At 55.9% G+C, this 17,221-nt stretch overlaps 9 protein-coding genes across 9 annotated transcripts; 4 read left to right on the top strand and 5 right to left on the bottom strand.

Annotated features, from left to right (window-relative positions):
• Positions 1–88: 88 nt before the first annotated feature.
• On the bottom strand, positions 89–532 carry HMPREF1541_01346 (uncharacterized protein; the record flags this gene model as incomplete). Its single annotated transcript, XM_008713645.1, has 1 exon — positions 89–532. The coding sequence occupies one exon, from the start codon at positions 530–532 to the stop codon at positions 89–91; it is 444 nt and encodes a 147-aa protein (XP_008711867.1).
• Positions 533–966: 434 nt separating this feature from the next.
• HMPREF1541_01345 (uncharacterized protein) lies at positions 967–2,424 on the bottom strand (the record flags this gene model as incomplete). Its single annotated transcript, XM_008713644.1, has 1 exon — positions 967–2,424. The coding sequence occupies one exon, from the start codon at positions 2,422–2,424 to the stop codon at positions 967–969; it is 1,458 nt and encodes a 485-aa protein (XP_008711866.1).
• Positions 2,425–3,512: 1,088 nt separating this feature from the next.
• On the top strand, positions 3,513–5,387 carry HMPREF1541_01344 (uncharacterized protein; the record flags this gene model as incomplete). Its single annotated transcript, XM_008713643.1, has 2 exons — positions 3,513–4,555; positions 4,721–5,387. The coding sequence occupies 2 exons, from the start codon at positions 3,513–3,515 to the stop codon at positions 5,385–5,387; spliced, it is 1,710 nt and encodes a 569-aa protein (XP_008711865.1).
• A 621-nt stretch (positions 5,388–6,008) lies between these two features.
• Positions 6,009–7,012, bottom strand: HMPREF1541_01343 (uncharacterized protein; the record flags this gene model as incomplete). Its single annotated transcript, XM_008713642.1, has 2 exons — positions 6,009–6,251; positions 6,359–7,012. 2 exons carry the CDS (start codon positions 7,010–7,012, stop codon positions 6,009–6,011), a joined length of 897 nt encoding a protein of 298 aa, XP_008711864.1.
• A 1,287-nt stretch (positions 7,013–8,299) lies between these two features.
• Positions 8,300–8,881, bottom strand: HMPREF1541_01342 (uncharacterized protein; the record flags this gene model as incomplete). The annotated part of the gene is made up of 2 exons (XM_008713641.1): positions 8,300–8,481; positions 8,533–8,881. 2 exons carry the CDS (start codon positions 8,879–8,881, stop codon positions 8,300–8,302), a joined length of 531 nt encoding a protein of 176 aa, XP_008711863.1.
• Positions 8,882–11,488: 2,607 nt separating this feature from the next.
• On the top strand, positions 11,489–12,414 carry HMPREF1541_01341 (uncharacterized protein; the record flags this gene model as incomplete). Its single annotated transcript, XM_008713640.1, has 2 exons — positions 11,489–11,765; positions 11,819–12,414. 2 exons carry the CDS (start codon positions 11,489–11,491, stop codon positions 12,412–12,414), a joined length of 873 nt encoding a protein of 290 aa, XP_008711862.1.
• Positions 12,415–13,268: 854 nt separating this feature from the next.
• Positions 13,269–13,631, top strand: HMPREF1541_01340 (uncharacterized protein; the record flags this gene model as incomplete). Its single annotated transcript, XM_008713639.1, has 1 exon — positions 13,269–13,631. The coding sequence occupies one exon, from the start codon at positions 13,269–13,271 to the stop codon at positions 13,629–13,631; it is 363 nt and encodes a 120-aa protein (XP_008711861.1).
• Positions 13,632–13,840: 209 nt separating this feature from the next.
• On the bottom strand, positions 13,841–15,529 carry HMPREF1541_01339 (uncharacterized protein; the record flags this gene model as incomplete). Its single annotated transcript, XM_008713638.1, has 1 exon — positions 13,841–15,529. The coding sequence occupies one exon, from the start codon at positions 15,527–15,529 to the stop codon at positions 13,841–13,843; it is 1,689 nt and encodes a 562-aa protein (XP_008711860.1).
• Positions 15,530–16,235: 706 nt separating this feature from the next.
• Positions 16,236–17,216, top strand: HMPREF1541_01338 (uncharacterized protein; the record flags this gene model as incomplete). Its single annotated transcript, XM_008713637.1, has 1 exon — positions 16,236–17,216. One exon carries the CDS (start codon positions 16,236–16,238, stop codon positions 17,214–17,216), a length of 981 nt encoding a protein of 326 aa, XP_008711859.1.
• Between the last annotated feature and the right edge of the window lie 5 nt (positions 17,217–17,221).

Genomic DNA, 17,221 nt, shown 5'->3' with positions numbered 1-17,221 from the left:
CCCGGCCTACGATGCATGAGCAAGGATCGTAGGTCGATCCCGTTTCACTTGCTCGTATATACATACATTTTACACGTTATCCCAGTCCTCATTTCTGCAACGGCTGCGGCACCATGCGCTTAAGATCCGCGGGATCCATCTCCAGCGCGCACGGGTCACTCCCATCCCCCACAAAGTGAATCGAGAACTTCTTGTTGGTGATGAAAAGCACCGTGACGTCCTTCTCCTTGGTCGCGCCGTGGTACATGGTGCCTCCCTCGGGGAACCACACCCAGCTGCCGGGGCCGTATTGACCGCCATGCGTGTCGAGGATGCCGTCGAGCACGTAGAAGCCATGACCGCAGAAGTGGCTGTGCCAGGGGTTGGTGAAGCCGGCACGGTAGGTTAGCTTGAGGATCGTCATGCCTGTTTCGGCATCCTCGTGTAGAGGGTTGTGATCTAGATTGGCGCCGATGTAGGGTACGGGGAACGGCTGCCACGGCGTTTTGTTGGTGTCGACCACGGTCAAGGGGACGGTCTTGGCGGTGGGCATGTTGGACGGTGTTGGTGTATTGGATCTGATTGTTGGGGCTGCATGCAATGTTGATACCAGCCGACCTCTTTATACTGCGATCTCCGATGATGGAGAGAGGCAGGGACATGGCTTTCGGTGTCCTTGCTCGGGGCCAACGGGACAGCAATTGCGGGGAAAAAGCATGTTGACAATATGTACACCCCTCACTCTCCTAAGAGGAGTAGATGGCAAGCCACTGACGGCGGATCGCAGATGACCGCTTTAGAAGGGTGTTGACCGATGCAGATGTGGGTAGGGAGAGACGCCATGGTCGTTTTCTGGTTAGCTTTGATGGGAGCGGAGCAAACGCTGGAGAGGCTCACTGTGTGATCTACGCCGCTCACGTCTCCGAAACGAGAATGTATAATAAGAGCAGGTCATTGTGAAGTGCGGCAATGGTTTATACAAAGAACTCACAACTTCGCCCTGGTCTCCTTTTGTTCCCACTTTTTGACCAGCTCCTCCTCCCGTATCACGGCCTTGGCCTTTGCAACCGTCATTAGCCGCCGCACCTCCTCGCCTGACAAGGCGTTGATGCTTGCAAGCTCGCTCTCGTATCCCTCAGGAGGGTTTGTTAATGCCCTAACCCAGGTCCCGGTGTTCGGTCTCCCAAGCAGCTTGGGGTCCGTGGCCGCATCCATGCAAAACTGGGCCCAGCGCGAGAAACAGTCTTCAGTCTGAAAGATCATGGAAAAGCAATGCGGCATGCCCTCGTAGCCGACAAAATGCACTACTCCGCCAACACCGTGGATCTGGCGCGCCGCTGCCGTTGCGCCGTCGGTCAAGAGCTCCTCACCGCAGACCATAAACACTGGCGGAGTGCCTTTCCAGAGCTCTGCCGAGGCCGCAGCTGGAGACACGAGAGGGTGTGTCAGCATGCTAGCATTGCAGTATATCTCGGCCCTGGGCGGTGAAGCAGGCCAGATGTCATCTCGGGGCGGCTCAGTGGTAGGAGTGCCATCGGGATTCGGAAGCTGGAGGTAATCGTATTGCTTATTGCGTTGCATACTTGGCAGAGCGTGCGTCACGTCGAGCCATGGGCTGTTTGTGGCGATGCCTGCGGGAATTCCCAGCTCGACGGACTTGCCGTGAATCTGGACATGGGTCACGCCAGACCGACGGAGGTGCAGCAAGAGAAGAAGGAGCGCAGTTGACAGCCCTCCACCTGCCGAATCTCCCGCAAAGACGATGTGGGACGGCTTGACGGGATCGTGAAAGGAACCCGGCGGGGGTGAAATAAGATAGAGGTAGGCGAGGAAGGCATCGAGGAGGGCTGCTGGGAAGGGAAACTGAGGAGCGAGTCGGTAGCGGACTGAGAGCACGCGACCGCCAGTTCTCTTGGACAGCTTGCCAGTAGTCACGCGGTGAGTTGCCGGATCCATCATAAGATACGCGCCGCCATGGAAATAGAGGATGGTAGTCTTGCCGGGGCTTTCGTTGAGCAATTTGTTGTACTGTTCAGCTTCGGGCAGGTCTGGCCGAGGCTCATTCTTCCCAACGCCGTGTCGAGCACCGGTCCATTCGGCTTCTATAGAGGCGACGGTTGGTTTGGTGAACTGCTCTGTACCATCACCCATGGCCTCGATGGCGCGAAGCAGAACATCAAGTGTATCGCTCTCAGCGGGCGCCGGCATAGTCACGGTAGAGATCCATATCGGTCCCTTGATGCCCGGATCGCGGAGTCCCCATTTCTGAACTGACCCTATCGGCTGGGGAACACTGGTGAGCTTCTTGAGGACGGCAACGATGACCTCAGTCTTCAGATCTTGCTTCTTAGCATTCTGCGATAACCGCAGGAGATTGAGTACCGCGGTCCTGACAGCCACTGGGGTGAGTTGCCATATCAGGCGAAGAGTCGTCGTGATGGCCATGCTACGGCCGTTGATGAATCTCGATGTTCGTATTCCCAAGAAAGAAGGTTACCGCATGAGCAGTTGGCGTCACATTGGCGGCGCGAAGTCCATCCGCGGAGTCATGGCGATCATAGGGCTGCTGTGTCAGCAATGAGCAGGGGAGGGGGGATAGATGGCCCAGGCACGTGGAGGGCTGAAGCTGCGCCTGGAGCCCCCGTGTGCAGCTTACCGAGGCATCGCCTCCTTGAGGTCATTGGGATTGGTGACATTGACCGCAACGCCAGCAATTTCCCGACGGCTTGTGCTTTTGCTGGCATCGGCAGAAAGGACTTTGCTAGTCACAAGATCTCGGGCAGGGTAAAGACGGCGCTGATGGGTTGCAGATGATATACATAGAGGGACAAGCCGGGGCCCAGCTCACCGGTGACTCAGGCCTGAGGCATTTCAGGGCCCCTTAGGCGAGAGCGAAACAGATCGCCGCCCCCACGAACCCCAGGCACTTGTGATTCGCGCTCTATTTTGGACAAGTCTAAGCGGTGTCCCAGTTAGGACTGATTCCTCGAGACGAACGAGGTATTGATTGCTTGTTGCTCCTGTCCCACCCGCTCGGCACTCGATCGAACAATCCGAAGGGCGTAAAACTCTACATCCACCAACAAACCAACCCCACAGCTCGTCCTGTACTCTGCCATGAGAGCTCAGCCAGGCCGCGAGCTAGGCAGTTAGGCACCCATCAAAGCCAACCAAGCCCTATACCACATCGTCATTTCTCCCCTCTTCGCCCATTCGTCGTTGGTCGGTCCCCTGCAAGCCACACGGAACACAGTTCTGCCTTGTGCTATTCTTTGTCCAAGCAGGGCAGGGAGGGATACAGTACCCTGGGCAGGCCCAGCCGAACAACACATCAAACATACACTCCTTTACACATCTCACGCCCTCAGGCTTCTGCTTCTCCCCCATTGTATCCTCATTCAGCCTTGCGACTACACCAACATAACGCCTTACCGCCGCGGTGTGATTCATCTAGATGACACGACACCAAGCTCAAAACGAGCCCCCAAGATCCCCCCAGCATACCAACACCAATACCTAATCTCACAGTGTCGATGTATGTATCCGACACATCTGACGGCCTCGACTCGGACTTCTTCAGCTGGGACACTGTCACCCCGAACCACTCAGATCTGACGTCTGGCACCATCTCACCGCCCAAAGATGCCATCTTCAACGCCAGGACCCTCTCCTCGTCCGGCAACAAGCAACCCCGTACGCTCGCGCCAAATCTAACGCGCCGAAGCCACAAGAAGTCGCGCGCCGGATGCTTCACCTGCAAAAGCCGCAAAATCAAGTGCGGTGAGCAGAAGCCCAAATGCGGTAATTGTCTGCTCAAAAGCCTTGACTGTGTCTACCCACCCACCGAGCAGACCAAACGCAAAGAGACCCCGGCCATTGCTCTCACCAAGCGCAATGTCGGCGGCGTCACAGGTAGTCCAGCCACTGCCTCCTTCACCATGCTGGACATGCGCTTCTTCCATCACTTCCTCACCACCGCCTACCCACACCTTCCCATCGGCAATGACCACGTCTGGGTCAACGAAATCCCCCAGTTCGCCGAATCCCACGAGTACCTGATGCACGCCATTCTCTCTCTCGGCGCCTCTCATCTCAGCCGCCTCACCGATATGGACTACCGCAAGGAATCGCTGATCCACCGCGGCCAGGCCATCGCCGGCTTGAACACTGCCCTCAGCATGCCTGCGCGACACTACGGCGAATCCGACGCCATGCTGGCTGCTTGCTACGCACTCACCTTCCAGGCCTCGTACATGGGCGACGGCCTCGCCGACTTCATCACCATGGTCCGTGGCTGTGCCCTCACGACCGCCAAAATCAAGCAAGAGGACGTGCCCACCGCCTTCAACCTCCAGCCCAACTGGCACTTCAAAGTCATGGCGCCGCGGTTGGCCAGCCTGCCGCGCGTCAATCATCTGCTGCTACAGAGTGGCATCGCCGCATTGGAGGACATCCGCCCCTTCCTCGACGACGAGGTTGACATGAATTTCCACCAGGCCCTCATCGAGGTGCTGGAGGCGCTGCTGGACTCGCCACAAGGCGGCTACCTGCAGTTCGCCGGACTCTACGCTGTCTGGTGAGTCACATCCAACTCTGACGTCCTTTCTCAATTCCCTTTTCCTAGCCATGCGCGCAGCACATGGCATTCTTCCCCTCTCCCAACCATGGACCAGCCCTCTAAACTCCAATCACCCACACAAAGAAAAAAAAAAGACCTAACCTCTCCCCCTTTCTCACACAGGTACGAACTCTGCCACGACTCCTTCAAACGCTTCCTCGACCCGCACAACCTCCCCGCCCAGCTCCTCCTCGCCTACTTTGTCGGGCTGCAGATGCTCATGGTGCCCCTCGCCGTCTACGAGTGGCCCGACCGCGCCGACTCAGCCAAGAGCCGCGTCCTCAGCGGCACCGTCGAGTGGGCCACCGGCATCTTCACCCGCCTCGAGGACGCGGGGAGCCCGTTGCGCACGCATCTCGGCTGGCCTAGGCGCATTATGGCGATTGTGGCGAGGGAGATTGCGGGGGAGTGGTCTGGTGGCGGCGGCGGCGGCGGAGGTGGTGGTAGTGGTGGTGCTGGCGCGGGGCTGGGGACGGGTGCCGGCGTGAGTGTTCTGAGGTTGGATTTGCCGATTAGTCCCCCACTGACGACGACGGGTGTGGATGGGGGTGGGGACAGTTTGGGCGAGGTGAGTGTGAGTGTGAGTGAGGATGGGGATAGGGATGTGGATGTGGGGGAGTTGGACTGGGCCGCCGCACGGTTCTGGGAGGATGAGGTGGGTGGCGATCTGGTGGTGGGTAGTGTCGTGGATCCCGTGCTTGTCACGACCATGGGCGTCGAGAATGTGGTGAGTGGCGCGACGGCGCCTGCGGTCATGGAGACGATTGATTTGGATATGGACTTCTTGTGACATTGTGAGATGTGAGTTGTGAGGAGGGCGAGAAGGAGGAAGATGCACGCATTTGGGACACGGGATGTGGTGATGGGCTCCCAATGGGGGAGGAGAATATGGGATCCAGCTGCATGGGGCGTCGCCCGGCACGCGTTGCACCACCGAGGGCTTTTTGGGTCGAGAGGGACTGTTTCGATTCTGGTTGTGGTTGTTGTTGCTGCTGTTATCGGCATTGTTTGTGGCCCGCTGCGGATGGGTATACTGGAACGTTGCAGAGAAGGGCCAAAAAAGGTGCTATCGTTTGGGATTTGATGTGTTTTTCGAGATACCACCCTTTCGTTGATTTGGTCCCCGTTGGACCGTCTATGATGAGATCACTGCTCCTAATGACAAACTCAAGATGTATTGTTTTCCTTCGCTTGCGGTGGTGTTTGTCTATCTCCTGTTCTGCCGAAAATTGAAAGCCACACCATCATTCTGAACGATGAAACGATTATCAGGCCCTCTTCTATACCCCATGTCCCATACATAGCATCCGCTTTCCCCAACCATCTCTTTGTAACCCACAATCCCATGAAGCGAAATCCATTGTAACCTTCAGCGCAGCTTCAGGGCAGCTTCAGTCTCACGTCATCCCCATTACACAACCTCCTCACCCGGAGAACCACCACGGCGACCCTTCTCCTGCGCACCCCCACCAATCCCCTCCTCCTCCTCAAAATACCGCTTCGCCTGCAGATGCTTGACGGGGTGGAACCAGGCGAGCGCCAGCAGGGCGACGAACATGGGCACGCTCTCAAAGACGTACAGGCACCACTCGTTGCTGAAGAGGTAGCCTTCGATACCCCAGGCGAACTCGACGAGGCGGAAGACGGTGCGGATCTGTGTTGCGGGGCAGTTTAGTATTTCGGTTGGGTTCGGGCGAGGAAGTGTGTAGTGTGGAAGGTGGGCAAGAGGCAGGGAGATGGGGAGGAGAGGTGTCGACGAACCTGGACGAAAGTCGCAGCGATCCACACGCCCGTCAGCACCTTCCTGACGTCGGCGGGGAAGCTGGTCTCTGGCAGGGCGTGCACACGGTGCACGAGCTTGAACATGAAGATCAGGTAGACGGTGAAGGTGAGGAGCTGCAGCGTCAAGCCGCCGATGAGGACGCCCTCGCCAATGTCCTTCTGGTTGCCCTCCCAATTGCCGGAGCTGGCGATGCCGCTGCCGGAACCCTGCGTCAGGAAGGAGAGGATGTCGGAGGTGATGAAGATGCGGCCCACCCACAGGGGGTTGATGCCGAAGAGGCGCTGGTGGGGGCCTTTGGGCAGGAGGAGAAGGATCAGGTATTTGAGCTGCCAGTAGAGGGTGGCGCAGACGAAGATGGGGGAGATGACGACGTAGGAGGACGAGGTGGCGTAGAGGCTTACATCGTCGGGCTGGTCGACGGAAACGACGCGGATCGAGTAGCCCGCCGTGGCGAGGACGCAGGCCACGAAGAGGGGGATGGTGTAGCGGTGCTTGTAGCGGGAGCGGCAGGGACGGTAGAAGCAGAGGTAGCTGTGGTAGAAGAGCAGGATGCTGTTGAGGACGGAGAAGACGATGGCGGCGGCTTGGGAGGCGTCATAGCCGTAGATGTTGTCTTCGGTGGGCTGACCCATGGTCTAGGATATCTGATCTGAGAATTGTAGGGTGGGAAATGCTGTCAGGTCTTCAAACTAGAGATGCGAATAGCGAGCAGGACTGGCACAAGCGCCGCCGACGGTTATATATCTGCCATATCAATTGATTCACGCCCTACCTTGTGGCCGAATTATCGCATGCGTCGCATTTCGTGGATGCAAACTGACCGCCAAGCCGTATCGAACGTACTCGGGAGGGTCTGCTGCTGGGCGTGTATCCAAGCCACGCGTCGCAGATCCAACGAGCCATCGCATCGACCGTGACAAGATTGGACCGCAGTCGTGAAAGCGAAGTTGCAATTGCTGCATAGCACATAGCAGGAATGAAAGTGCTCTGAGTTCCTGTACCACTTCGCACTCCACACCCCGAAATGGTGTAGTGGCCTTGCATCGTATTCGCATTCTCCTCATGACACTCAATTCGGTGGGGGCAACCAGGGTGGAAATCAGCCTTGTGTCCCTCGGCTGGAGGAGGCTGAGATCGATGCACCCGATGTGGCAGCATGATTGGTGGGAGAATGGGCTGTCGTTTACTCGTTTCGGGTTTCAAGCAATGCTTCGCTTGGGGATGGGGACAGCACCGCCCCCAGAACCAAGCGGTGCTCCACCAGACGTATTCTGCGACCAACCACGATGGACACTTGGGTAGACAGAGATCGCATTGTCGCTTTGACGGGCAAATCGAAGAGATTCGACGTTGAAGCAGAAATAGAAATGCGAGGGCTTTTCATCGCTTACCAGATTTGAAAGGCAACAGGCAGCAGAATTCCTTACTTGGCGTGTGCAAGTCAACGAAACACGTCAAAGGAGTGCCCATCCAGTCAACAGGTGCAGTTTCCTATCACAGATGTTGGAACAGCATGATGCGAAGTGTGCATCATGTAGAAGGAGATAGACTGAGGTATCAAAGAGGTCGGGTACCTGGTACAAAGACCAACCCGCAAAAAGTCATGCCCGTCAAGTTGGTCTCTGTAGTCCGCCGTAGTTTTTCAGATCCGCCGTAGTCTTTCAGACGCGTCGAGCCCAACCGTAAACAAACAATCCGAATGAGGTCCCTGTCGTGCGGTCACATTAAACTGATACGCTGCCTCCCATCATCATGTTCATCATGAATTATCACTGGTCAGACTCCCTAGCCCAGATCATCTCCTCGACGATACGCCGAGAAAATAGACGCCGGCCCTGCACCGAGAACACCCCGCTCCTCCCTCGAAATTCGGAAGCCACTTTCATCCCTTGCGACCTCCTCAACACACAACATCTTGCCTACTTCTTCTGCTGTGAGAGCCGTGCAGCCCGCTTGGCTGCTTGTTCCCTTTCACGCTCTTTGTCTTTCTCCTCTTGCTGTGAGCTCAGTGCAGCCCGCTTGGCTGCTTGTTCCTCTGCGCGCTCCTTCTTTTCGCGCTCTTTGTCCTTTGCCTTCTGCTGTTTGTGTTGCTGTTGCTCTTCTAGTTAACGACGCGTTAGCACGTGGCCCCCCTCACCACAGCGCTACGCACCTTTGCTCTTCTTGGATGCTTCCACTATGAACGCGCCCGGATCGTCGGCGGCGCGAACTTGCTCGCAGTCGTGGGATCCAAGGACCACCTCTCTGCCGGCTCTTTCAACAATATGGAACTCTATCGACCATGTCAGGGCCTTGTGGCCACAGCGAAGTTCTTTTCTGCGATCATCAGGCACATTGTGACCCAGCGATACGAGGCATGCCTCCGTCATCTCGCTGTGGTCGTCTGCCGTACCTTTGGCAAGCTTCCGCTCGGGGAGGCCACTGGCGGACTGGATGTAAATCCATAAGTCGCGAAATTGCATAATTGGTGATTCGTGGCCGGAAGCGCTCTGAGTTGCCATTGTTGTTTCGAGGGCTATGTTGGTCAGGTGTGGGAAAGAGATGGAATGGAGAAGCCTGATCTGCTTCTTATGCCCCATGAAGACCACCATTTGGTGCGCCCGACTGATGTGCGACCTTCTTTGTGATGTGTTGGCTAGATGCATGTATGCAGCCAACAGCATGACCAGTCTCAGCCACCCTGGATTGATGCCCGAACGAGAGATGGAATCGCTTCATGCCGGGCTCTGGTCGAGTGGTGTGTTGCCTCGCTGGTGCCTTGCCTCTTCGGTCCGAGGTGGCTTAGCCAGACTCTCTTCAGCCTTACGGTCTGCCTGGACAGCAATGCTTTCACTTTCCCATATGGCCTTTCTTTCAGCCTGCGTGGATTTTCCCAAGAGCAATGCTCGAAGTTGCCTGTCTGACGCGCCTGGCTGCCCCGGTGTGCAACAAGCGCTGTCCAGATGTGAGATTAGCTGCGGCCAACCGATTTTTTTTATCAGAGGCCGTCCAACCAGAGCATCAGACAACCCACCCATAACCTGGTCCGAAACCACAACCCAGGTACTCTCGACGGCGAAGCAAGCTTGGCCGACTTCGATCCAAGCTCTGAGCTTGAATCGACCCAGTATTTTCACCGGAGAACTCGACAGAGACTTGACCTCAGCATAAGGTTCCTCGGCCGTTTTCCATTTCTCCCGCGAACGAAAACGCTAAGCAGTGGATTCGCCCATGATATTGAAACCGCTTCCAGTGTCGAGGTGCCCTCCGCACCATTCGAGAGACGTCCAGTGGAATATGGCGACACAATAAGGGTTGTTGTCGGCATCACTGAGAATCGTGTCGGTACGCAAGGAGCTGGCTCTTGATGATCCAGAATGGACTGAGTTGGAAGGATGCTCACTCGCTGGTGCAAGAGATTGTAACGTCGACGATTTTATCTTTGACCATTCACCTATACCTGGAAGATCCTGATTAGGCGAGACGAGGGTTGGGTCGCTGTGGTCACTATTGTCGTCTAACTCTGAAGCAACTGCTTCAAGGTCCACAGGGACATCAAGGTCTGGCACCGCTTCTTCGAGATCACGGTGCACATCCAAGCTAGCGGACCGCTGTTGGTGCCAGGGCTGACCAATTCGGAAGTCATCTGGTCTTCGACGCCATGCTGCTGTTGCTGGACCTGACAGTCTTTGTCGGTTTCTGGGGGGAAGGTCAACGGGGATGTCCACATCTCCGTCTGAAAATCTGCGCTTTCCGTTGGACATTGTGCTGGTTCTTGCCGATTGTGGCCAGTAGTAAGTATGAATTCTCGCTGTGCTAGGTGCCCAAGAGGAGTGCCCGCACCCGGCGGGCGCACCCAACGGGCTGCGCCGACGTCGACGACGGATGTGAACAGGCGCACACCTGGCTCGTGAAAGGTGACTGGAAACCAATAAGTACGACCTCTGCGATCGACTGAGTGGGGATAATATGTTGACTATCGTGACAGCGAATGCGAGGAGCGAGAGAAGACTAGATGGTGGGAGGTACAATCAGAGTTGGATTCGGGACCCGCCAAACGGCGCTATAACTCGCCGGGAGAGTCCACACCGCTAGTACAGCATCGCGAATGTCCCTATATGTTGGTCGTCTCTGTTACTAGCCGAAAGCTATGACATCCAGCTTTGGGTTCCCAATTACTCTTGTGAAAGTGTTTACCTGCGGCGGTGTGGAAAGGTTTGGGGAAGAGGTGCAGGTAGTTATTCTGCGGGAGGATGTCGACGAGGGCGGACGCAGGGCTCGAGCAACACTAATCTGAACGTTAAAGCCATGTTAGGACGAACCCCAAAGAGTTCAGAAACTGCTGTGAGCGGACATCAACCACGAAGCCCGAGGCAAAGGCGAAGGGGCATAACCCGAGCGTGGTCTCGACAGCAGCGCTCCCGCCCCGTGAGCAAATCTAACAGGCCATCAGGATCGAAGCGGAGGCTAGTCGCCCATGTGGCTATGCAAGAGCACATTTCTCGGGAGCTATAGCACTGGTAACAACGGTGAGCGTAGCCCAGGCTCAGCAGGCTGAGTCGAACGGAACTGCCTCGAGGCAGTTATACTAACACAGCCCCTGAAAGCCCTGATCAACACTCGTCAAACCTCATCCTCGCAACTCGTATCCGGCGTCCTAGTCGTAGCGAGGCAGCTTGAGCCGAATTGCTCCGGTACGTCTTGCGGCTGGTGCGGCGACTTCCCATGCCGCACGTTGCTGCAACCTCAGGCTGAATTCCTGCAAGATGCAATGCAGGTCTACCCTTATTGTCACGCCTGATTTGCTGATTATCTGTGATGGTGTGCGACAGAAATTACTCTATCGCTAACCCTTGTATGGGCTTGCAGCTCGAGACGCACGTACGAGGCAACTAATGTCTAGGCGCTGTCAGAAGCCACACTTCCATGCAGACTGCAAGCAGCGCGCTTACAGAAGACGCCTTGACGCCCGGCCGTCCTTCAAGGCTCTCTTCTCTCCCAGGGAGCCTCGAGCCTGATCTGTTCTCTCACATGATGTTGCATCTGCATGATAATAAGACCACAGATGCGAATCCTGGGCATGAACATTGCAATGGCGATCCAGCTTTTCTGGCATTCGTCTGAGCACCATGGACGGCTATACGAGGCTAGCTGCCCTGATGGCAACCCAGAAAGAGTACTCAATCTTTCGTCGTTTTCAAAGTATTCGGACGCTGCGCCTGCTGTACCTGTCCGCGGAGATCTCTCACCTGAGCGATGAGTTGAGTGTGGTTGTTGAAGCAGATCGCGAATCAGACGACCCCGAGAAGCAAATGTATGAGACTTACTATGCCCAGCAGATGAAGTCGCGAAGCAACACGCAAGCCCATCTCTGGCATGAGCTCGACGCAAAGCTCAGGGACTACGGTACACGAACCTGCCCATTGCGCACCGAAGGACGCTTGCTGATGTTTTCTCAGGTGACCTGCTCCTGCAGCACCACCGCCTTACCGCCCTCCCGAGAGCCACTCCGCGCCAGCATCGCAAGCTGACAGAATGGCTACACGATAAGCGCGGTGGCCACGGCTTCTTGCGAGGTGTCGAAGCCGCCGTCTGGGACGACGAATGGGCTGCCGACCTCTCCTCGCTGCAGCCGCCGGCCGCTGACCTGCTCACGCGCCTAATCGATAAAATAGCGATTCCTCTTTATCACCGCACCGTCGGCCACCGCCGACAGCAGCACGTCTACATCAGTAATCCGTATACCGGTCAAGAGCGCATGCAAATGCCACTCCATTCGTATTCGGACACACGCATCGCGCGCTTCGCCGAAACGGTAAGCAGTATGCTGGCGAGCCTGATGCCGGCGCTGGGCACCCTGGGACTGTCCTTTGTCCCGGGTGAGCGGGCGCGTCTGGGACTCGTCGTAGGTCTGACGTGCCTGTTCAGCCTGGCACTCATTCTCGTGACCAATGCACGACGCATTGATATGTTCGTGGCGACGAGCGCGTTCGCAGCCGTGCTGGGGGTGTTTGTGGGCAATGACTGCAGTGGGAGTTCATGTGGGAGCAGTTGAGGAAGGAGGCAGAGGACGTTAGCACATGTATTGCACGAGTGTTGCGGACACAAGCTCTACTGGACGTTTCATGTCTGAGATTCGGTATCTGATGTTCCCACAAAGCGGTAGTATACAGTGCTCTTCCAACCGCTATCCGTGCGGGCAACTCAGGCGGTGTCTGGGATCTGTGTCCTCCCTAGAAACGCAGCTACGTCGTCGGAGTGTCTGTTGCCCAGTCCCCCATACTTGGGTAGCCTTTTTTCATCGGAAAAAGCCCTGACCTTGTCCGTGTCCCGTCAAATGCCTCAAACACAACGCGCTCGAGTCTCGAAGGGCTCTTTCCTAGCGTCGCAGAGACAGCTACCTACAGTAACCTGACAAGCATGCTTGCTGAGAAGGTCCACTATCGAGGCGTGGCGGACCGTTGTTTCTTTTATGGATTACTAATAAACCTGTGGCTCGCAGCACCATAATTGGCCCGATATAGCTCCGAAACCCTTCTATAGGAGCTATACTACTGATCCATAAGGAGATAAGCACGCTGCCCGCAGCACGAATTGGAAGTCGGAGCGCTTTCGCTTGGCCCAGCTGACATAAAGGACGTGCAGTGGGGCCTTACCGTGACGAGTGCCGTGGCTCACAATCCACCAGAGTTGAACCTCTGGCTGGTGGCACTTCCAATACAGGAACTGCCATGTGAGTATAAGACATTAAACTAGACGTTCTTCGACGAGAAACCAATGTAAGTTCTATCTTCGCACCCATCCGCGCACGAGGAAAAAGCAAATACCACCAACCTCTCCTCTATCTATCCCGCCGCACCAGAAACACAACACAACACAACACCACACCACACAACAAACACCCCAGCCATGGCCACCACCCCCTCAACACAACCCCCCCTCTCCGTCCACGTCACCATCCGCGTCTCCCCCACCAACGCCCCCCGCTTCCTCGAGCTCCTCCGCCCCTGCCAAGAAGGCTGCCTCTCAGAGCCCCAATGCCTGTACTTTGACGTCTTCCACGACGGGCACGGCCTCTTCCGCTTCGTCGAGGTCTGGACCCTGACCCGCGCCGAGTTCGAGTCCGTGCAGATGCGGAAGCCGTACTACGAGCCGTACCTGAGCCTGACGACGCCCATGTGGACGCAGGATCGGGATATTCAGTACTTCGAGCAGGTGCCCGGCTGGTTGGGGGTGAGGGGGGCGTATTTTGAGGGGAGGGTCAGGACGTGATGTTGATGGCAATAGGAGTTGTGGTGCCGTTGGAACAATGTGTGTGTGTGTGTGTGTGTTAGGAGGAGTTGGACCAACAGGGAGGGCTTGCGACCGACTCTATGCATTAAAGGCTTAGGACGCAAACATTGAAATGGTTCCAGGGATCAAACACTGAATGAACTACTGCTCAAGCCGCGCCCGCAATCCCCCCCAAGAAATCAGACCTCTCACAGCTTGGCCACCGGCGTCGTCGTCGTCGTCGTCGCGAGCTCGGCTTTGCTGCCCGCCCAGAGTCCATGAAACCCCATGCCCACCACACCGTCCACGTGAGCCTTTGCCACTGTGTCCAAGGACCGCGCGTCGAGGATGAGCAGATAGCTCTTGCCCTCGAAGCCATCGAGGACGACCGTCAGGAGCACGCCCTCATCTTCCTCCCCGTCCATGCCGGCCGGGTCGGGAACGAAGATGGCTTCGCCTGCGGTGTGGCCGTGCACGCTCCAGCGTTTGACCTCGTGTGTCTCGGTGTCGTATTTGACCAGGGAGTCGGCAAATGTGGAGAGACCGGTGTCGCTGATGCCGTAGATGTAGCGGTGCTTCTTGGTCTGGTAATTGGGATTGATGGTTGGGAGCTCGGGTGCGCTTTGGGGTGGACTTTGATACTCAATGAGGGCCTTACTGACGGCCTTGTTGGGGCGATCGGGAATAGCTGGGAGACGGTAACGGCGGTAGGTGGGCCGTGCCTTGGTGTTTGATGGATCGGACCACTTCGCGGCGGCGGGGCTGTCCGAGAGCATATTCTTGAAGTAGAATCGGCTGAGCACAGATATGTCCTCGTAGCCCAGCAGGTCGCACACAATGTCTGTTTTGCCGTCGACCGTCTCCTCATACGAGTTGACGGAATGGAAACAGAAGAACGGCTCTGTTTCGTATCGAGCAACGAGGCCTCGACCGCCTTGTTCGGGGGGTCGCTTGTCGATGACGAACCATGTGGCAGGGCGCTTGTTGTCCCAAATCATGGCATCCATCAGATTCCGGTGCCAGAGCATCGAAGCACCGCCCTTAGTGAAGCTGCTGTTCCACATGCAGAGTACAAGATAATTCTCAGTGAGGAACTGAGAGTGGATGTAAGCTGGATCATGAGAGATTGTGGCAAGTATTGATGTCTTTCCTGTGGAGGCAGATGTGCGAAAGACACGGTAAGTGGCAGTCCGGCCCAGGTCAAGGTTGTAGTTAAATATGTCTCCTGTTGTAGGGTCGTGTTCAGCGTGTGCTGCGCTCAAGGGTCCTGTGAGTTCAGGGTGCAGCTTGGCTTGCTCTGCCACACCGACCGGCTCTAGACTCTCGGGATCTAGGATCTGAAATACGGAGGCGTCGGTTTTCATCGTAATCTGCGACACGGTTGCTTTATCGTAAGGTACTATGCTGGCGTGGCCCTTATTGTCCAAGCCTGGGTAATTTGCTGTAATCGTTACACCAACATTGCGTTCGTTCGGCGCATTTGGTCTCTGCACTGGCTGGAACATGGCTTGGGCTTTCTTGAAGAAGCTCCTGCAAGGCTCGTACTTTCTAGCAAATGTGAAGCCTTCTAATTTTCCGGTCTTCCTTGCTTGCTCGATCAGACCATCAGAGGTTAGACGTGAATTATACATAACCGAGCCAGAAGGGTCGATGTGAAAGCGATGTACCTGTGAGAAGTTGTCGAACCAGTGGTTGACCTTAAATGCAGGAGCGGCTCCTCTGTCGATGATACGAGGCCCAAGGCCGGTCCGAAACAATGTGCCAGAGATATATGACGGAATCTTGCCTTCAACACTCAGCTCAACGGGGCTTCGCTCCTCATAGTGAGCGTCGAGGCCGGTCGTGTTCGGCCAGTCCTTGTAGTGAGAAGCACTCACTTGTGAAGTAGACTGCGACATTGCTGTTGATGTGCGAATAGCCCTCGCAGTGAATACCTTGTTGCAGCCGGGCGAGCGATGTTAGAGATCTGGTATAGAGTTGTCGCTGTTCTACTGTTCATGAACGTTGAAAGTTCGACTTACCTTTGTGTCATTTGCAGCTGCCACAATATGTAGTATCAACGCGGCCCCAGTCCATCCGGCTCGCAAACACGTACACTTTGTGTAGACGAACAGAGAGAACGCCGAGGTCTCTGTTCAGCCAATTCCTAGCATCGCGAATCTAAGCGAGGGGCAGCCCAAAAGGTGTTCGCGCGGCATCGCCTAACCTGGTGTCAGTCGCGAATGTTACGGCCGTGAGCGCAAGGCTGCACGGCTTTAAACGGCAGACACCTAATCGGCACATTCATCACTATTTGCTCTGGGTTACAGTGACAATTACAAGCTCGAGTCATACGAAAAGTGTACCACACACTGTATGTCCAACCAGAATAGCGTCCTGCTGATGTCGTCGTCGTCGTTGTCATCGCTGGAAGGACAGACGGGGAAGAGCCATTTTACTTGGCAGTATCCACTATTATAGCCTCGCAGCTCAGCCTCGTAAGTTTTGAAACGCGAACACTGCGGCCGACACGTCTGCCATGTTCTCTTCACTATACGCGTGATCATACGCGTCAACTCATCAGCCGATCAACTCAACACGCGTTGATAGCTAGTCTCATCCGCCATGACGGATCCACAAGATCACGACGTCCAGATGGAGGACGACTATGATGAAGAGGCCGATAGTGACTTTGACGCGGCAAGTGTTCAGAGCGCAGACTCAGCGTCATCATCCGAAGTCGAAGAAGAAGCCGATTCCCAAGCCAATTCTCGTGCAAAAAAGAGACGGCGAGTTGATCAAACCCCTCTCGTCCCGGAGCCACTTGAGTTGGACTCCGGGGACGAAGCCACAATCAAAGAGCAGAAGAAAACACGCAAAAAGCAGATCAAGAAAGGCGAAGACGTTCCCGATGAAGAGGGAGACGACTCACAGGGCTGGAGAGCCCGCACTCGTGCCATGCGCGAACGAGACAAGGAAGAGCGGAAACAGAACAAACTTGCTTCCATTCAGGGCAGTACAATCGACGTTGACAGGCTGTGGGAGGAGATGAATCGCCCTGATGCCCCGACCCCTGTTCCTGTATCTGTGCCGCAAACAGACGACACAGAGTCTGCACAGAACGACCCAACCACCGCGGACAAAGAACACATCCAGTCCTATAAGCCAGAGATGATCACAATCAAAAGAACCTACAAGTTTGCTGGCGAGGTTCATACCGAGGAGAAGTCGGTACTCAAAGACTCTGCGGAGGCAAAGCTTTGGCTGGCTCAACAACCGACAAAGGCCCTGGCCGTTGATGCCGAAGGCAAAACCATTCATCGACCGCTCAGGAAAGTGTCCCGCTTTGACCCGAATTTCAGCAACCTGGCAGCATTCCATGGCAATTGGACCTCGGCTCAAAAGGCCGCGACGGGTCCGAAGTTGAACGTGGTAGAGAAGAGTAAGATGGATTGGGCTGTGCATGTCGACGCAGAGGGTCTACAAGCGGAACTCACCGAGCATGCCAGAGCCAAAGACAGTTATCTAAGCCGCGACGACTTCTTGCGTTCGGTGTCTCAGCGTCAAGACGCAGAAGCCCGCGCGGCCAGACTACGGGGCAAATAAATGCA

Source organism: Cyphellophora europaea, assembly GCF_000365145.1.
Source record: "Cyphellophora europaea CBS 101466 unplaced genomic scaffold supercont1.1, whole genome shotgun sequence".
NCBI lineage: Eukaryota > Fungi > Ascomycota > Eurotiomycetes > Chaetothyriales > Cyphellophoraceae > Cyphellophora > Cyphellophora europaea.
This window is presented reverse-complemented; position numbering and strand designations above follow the sequence as displayed.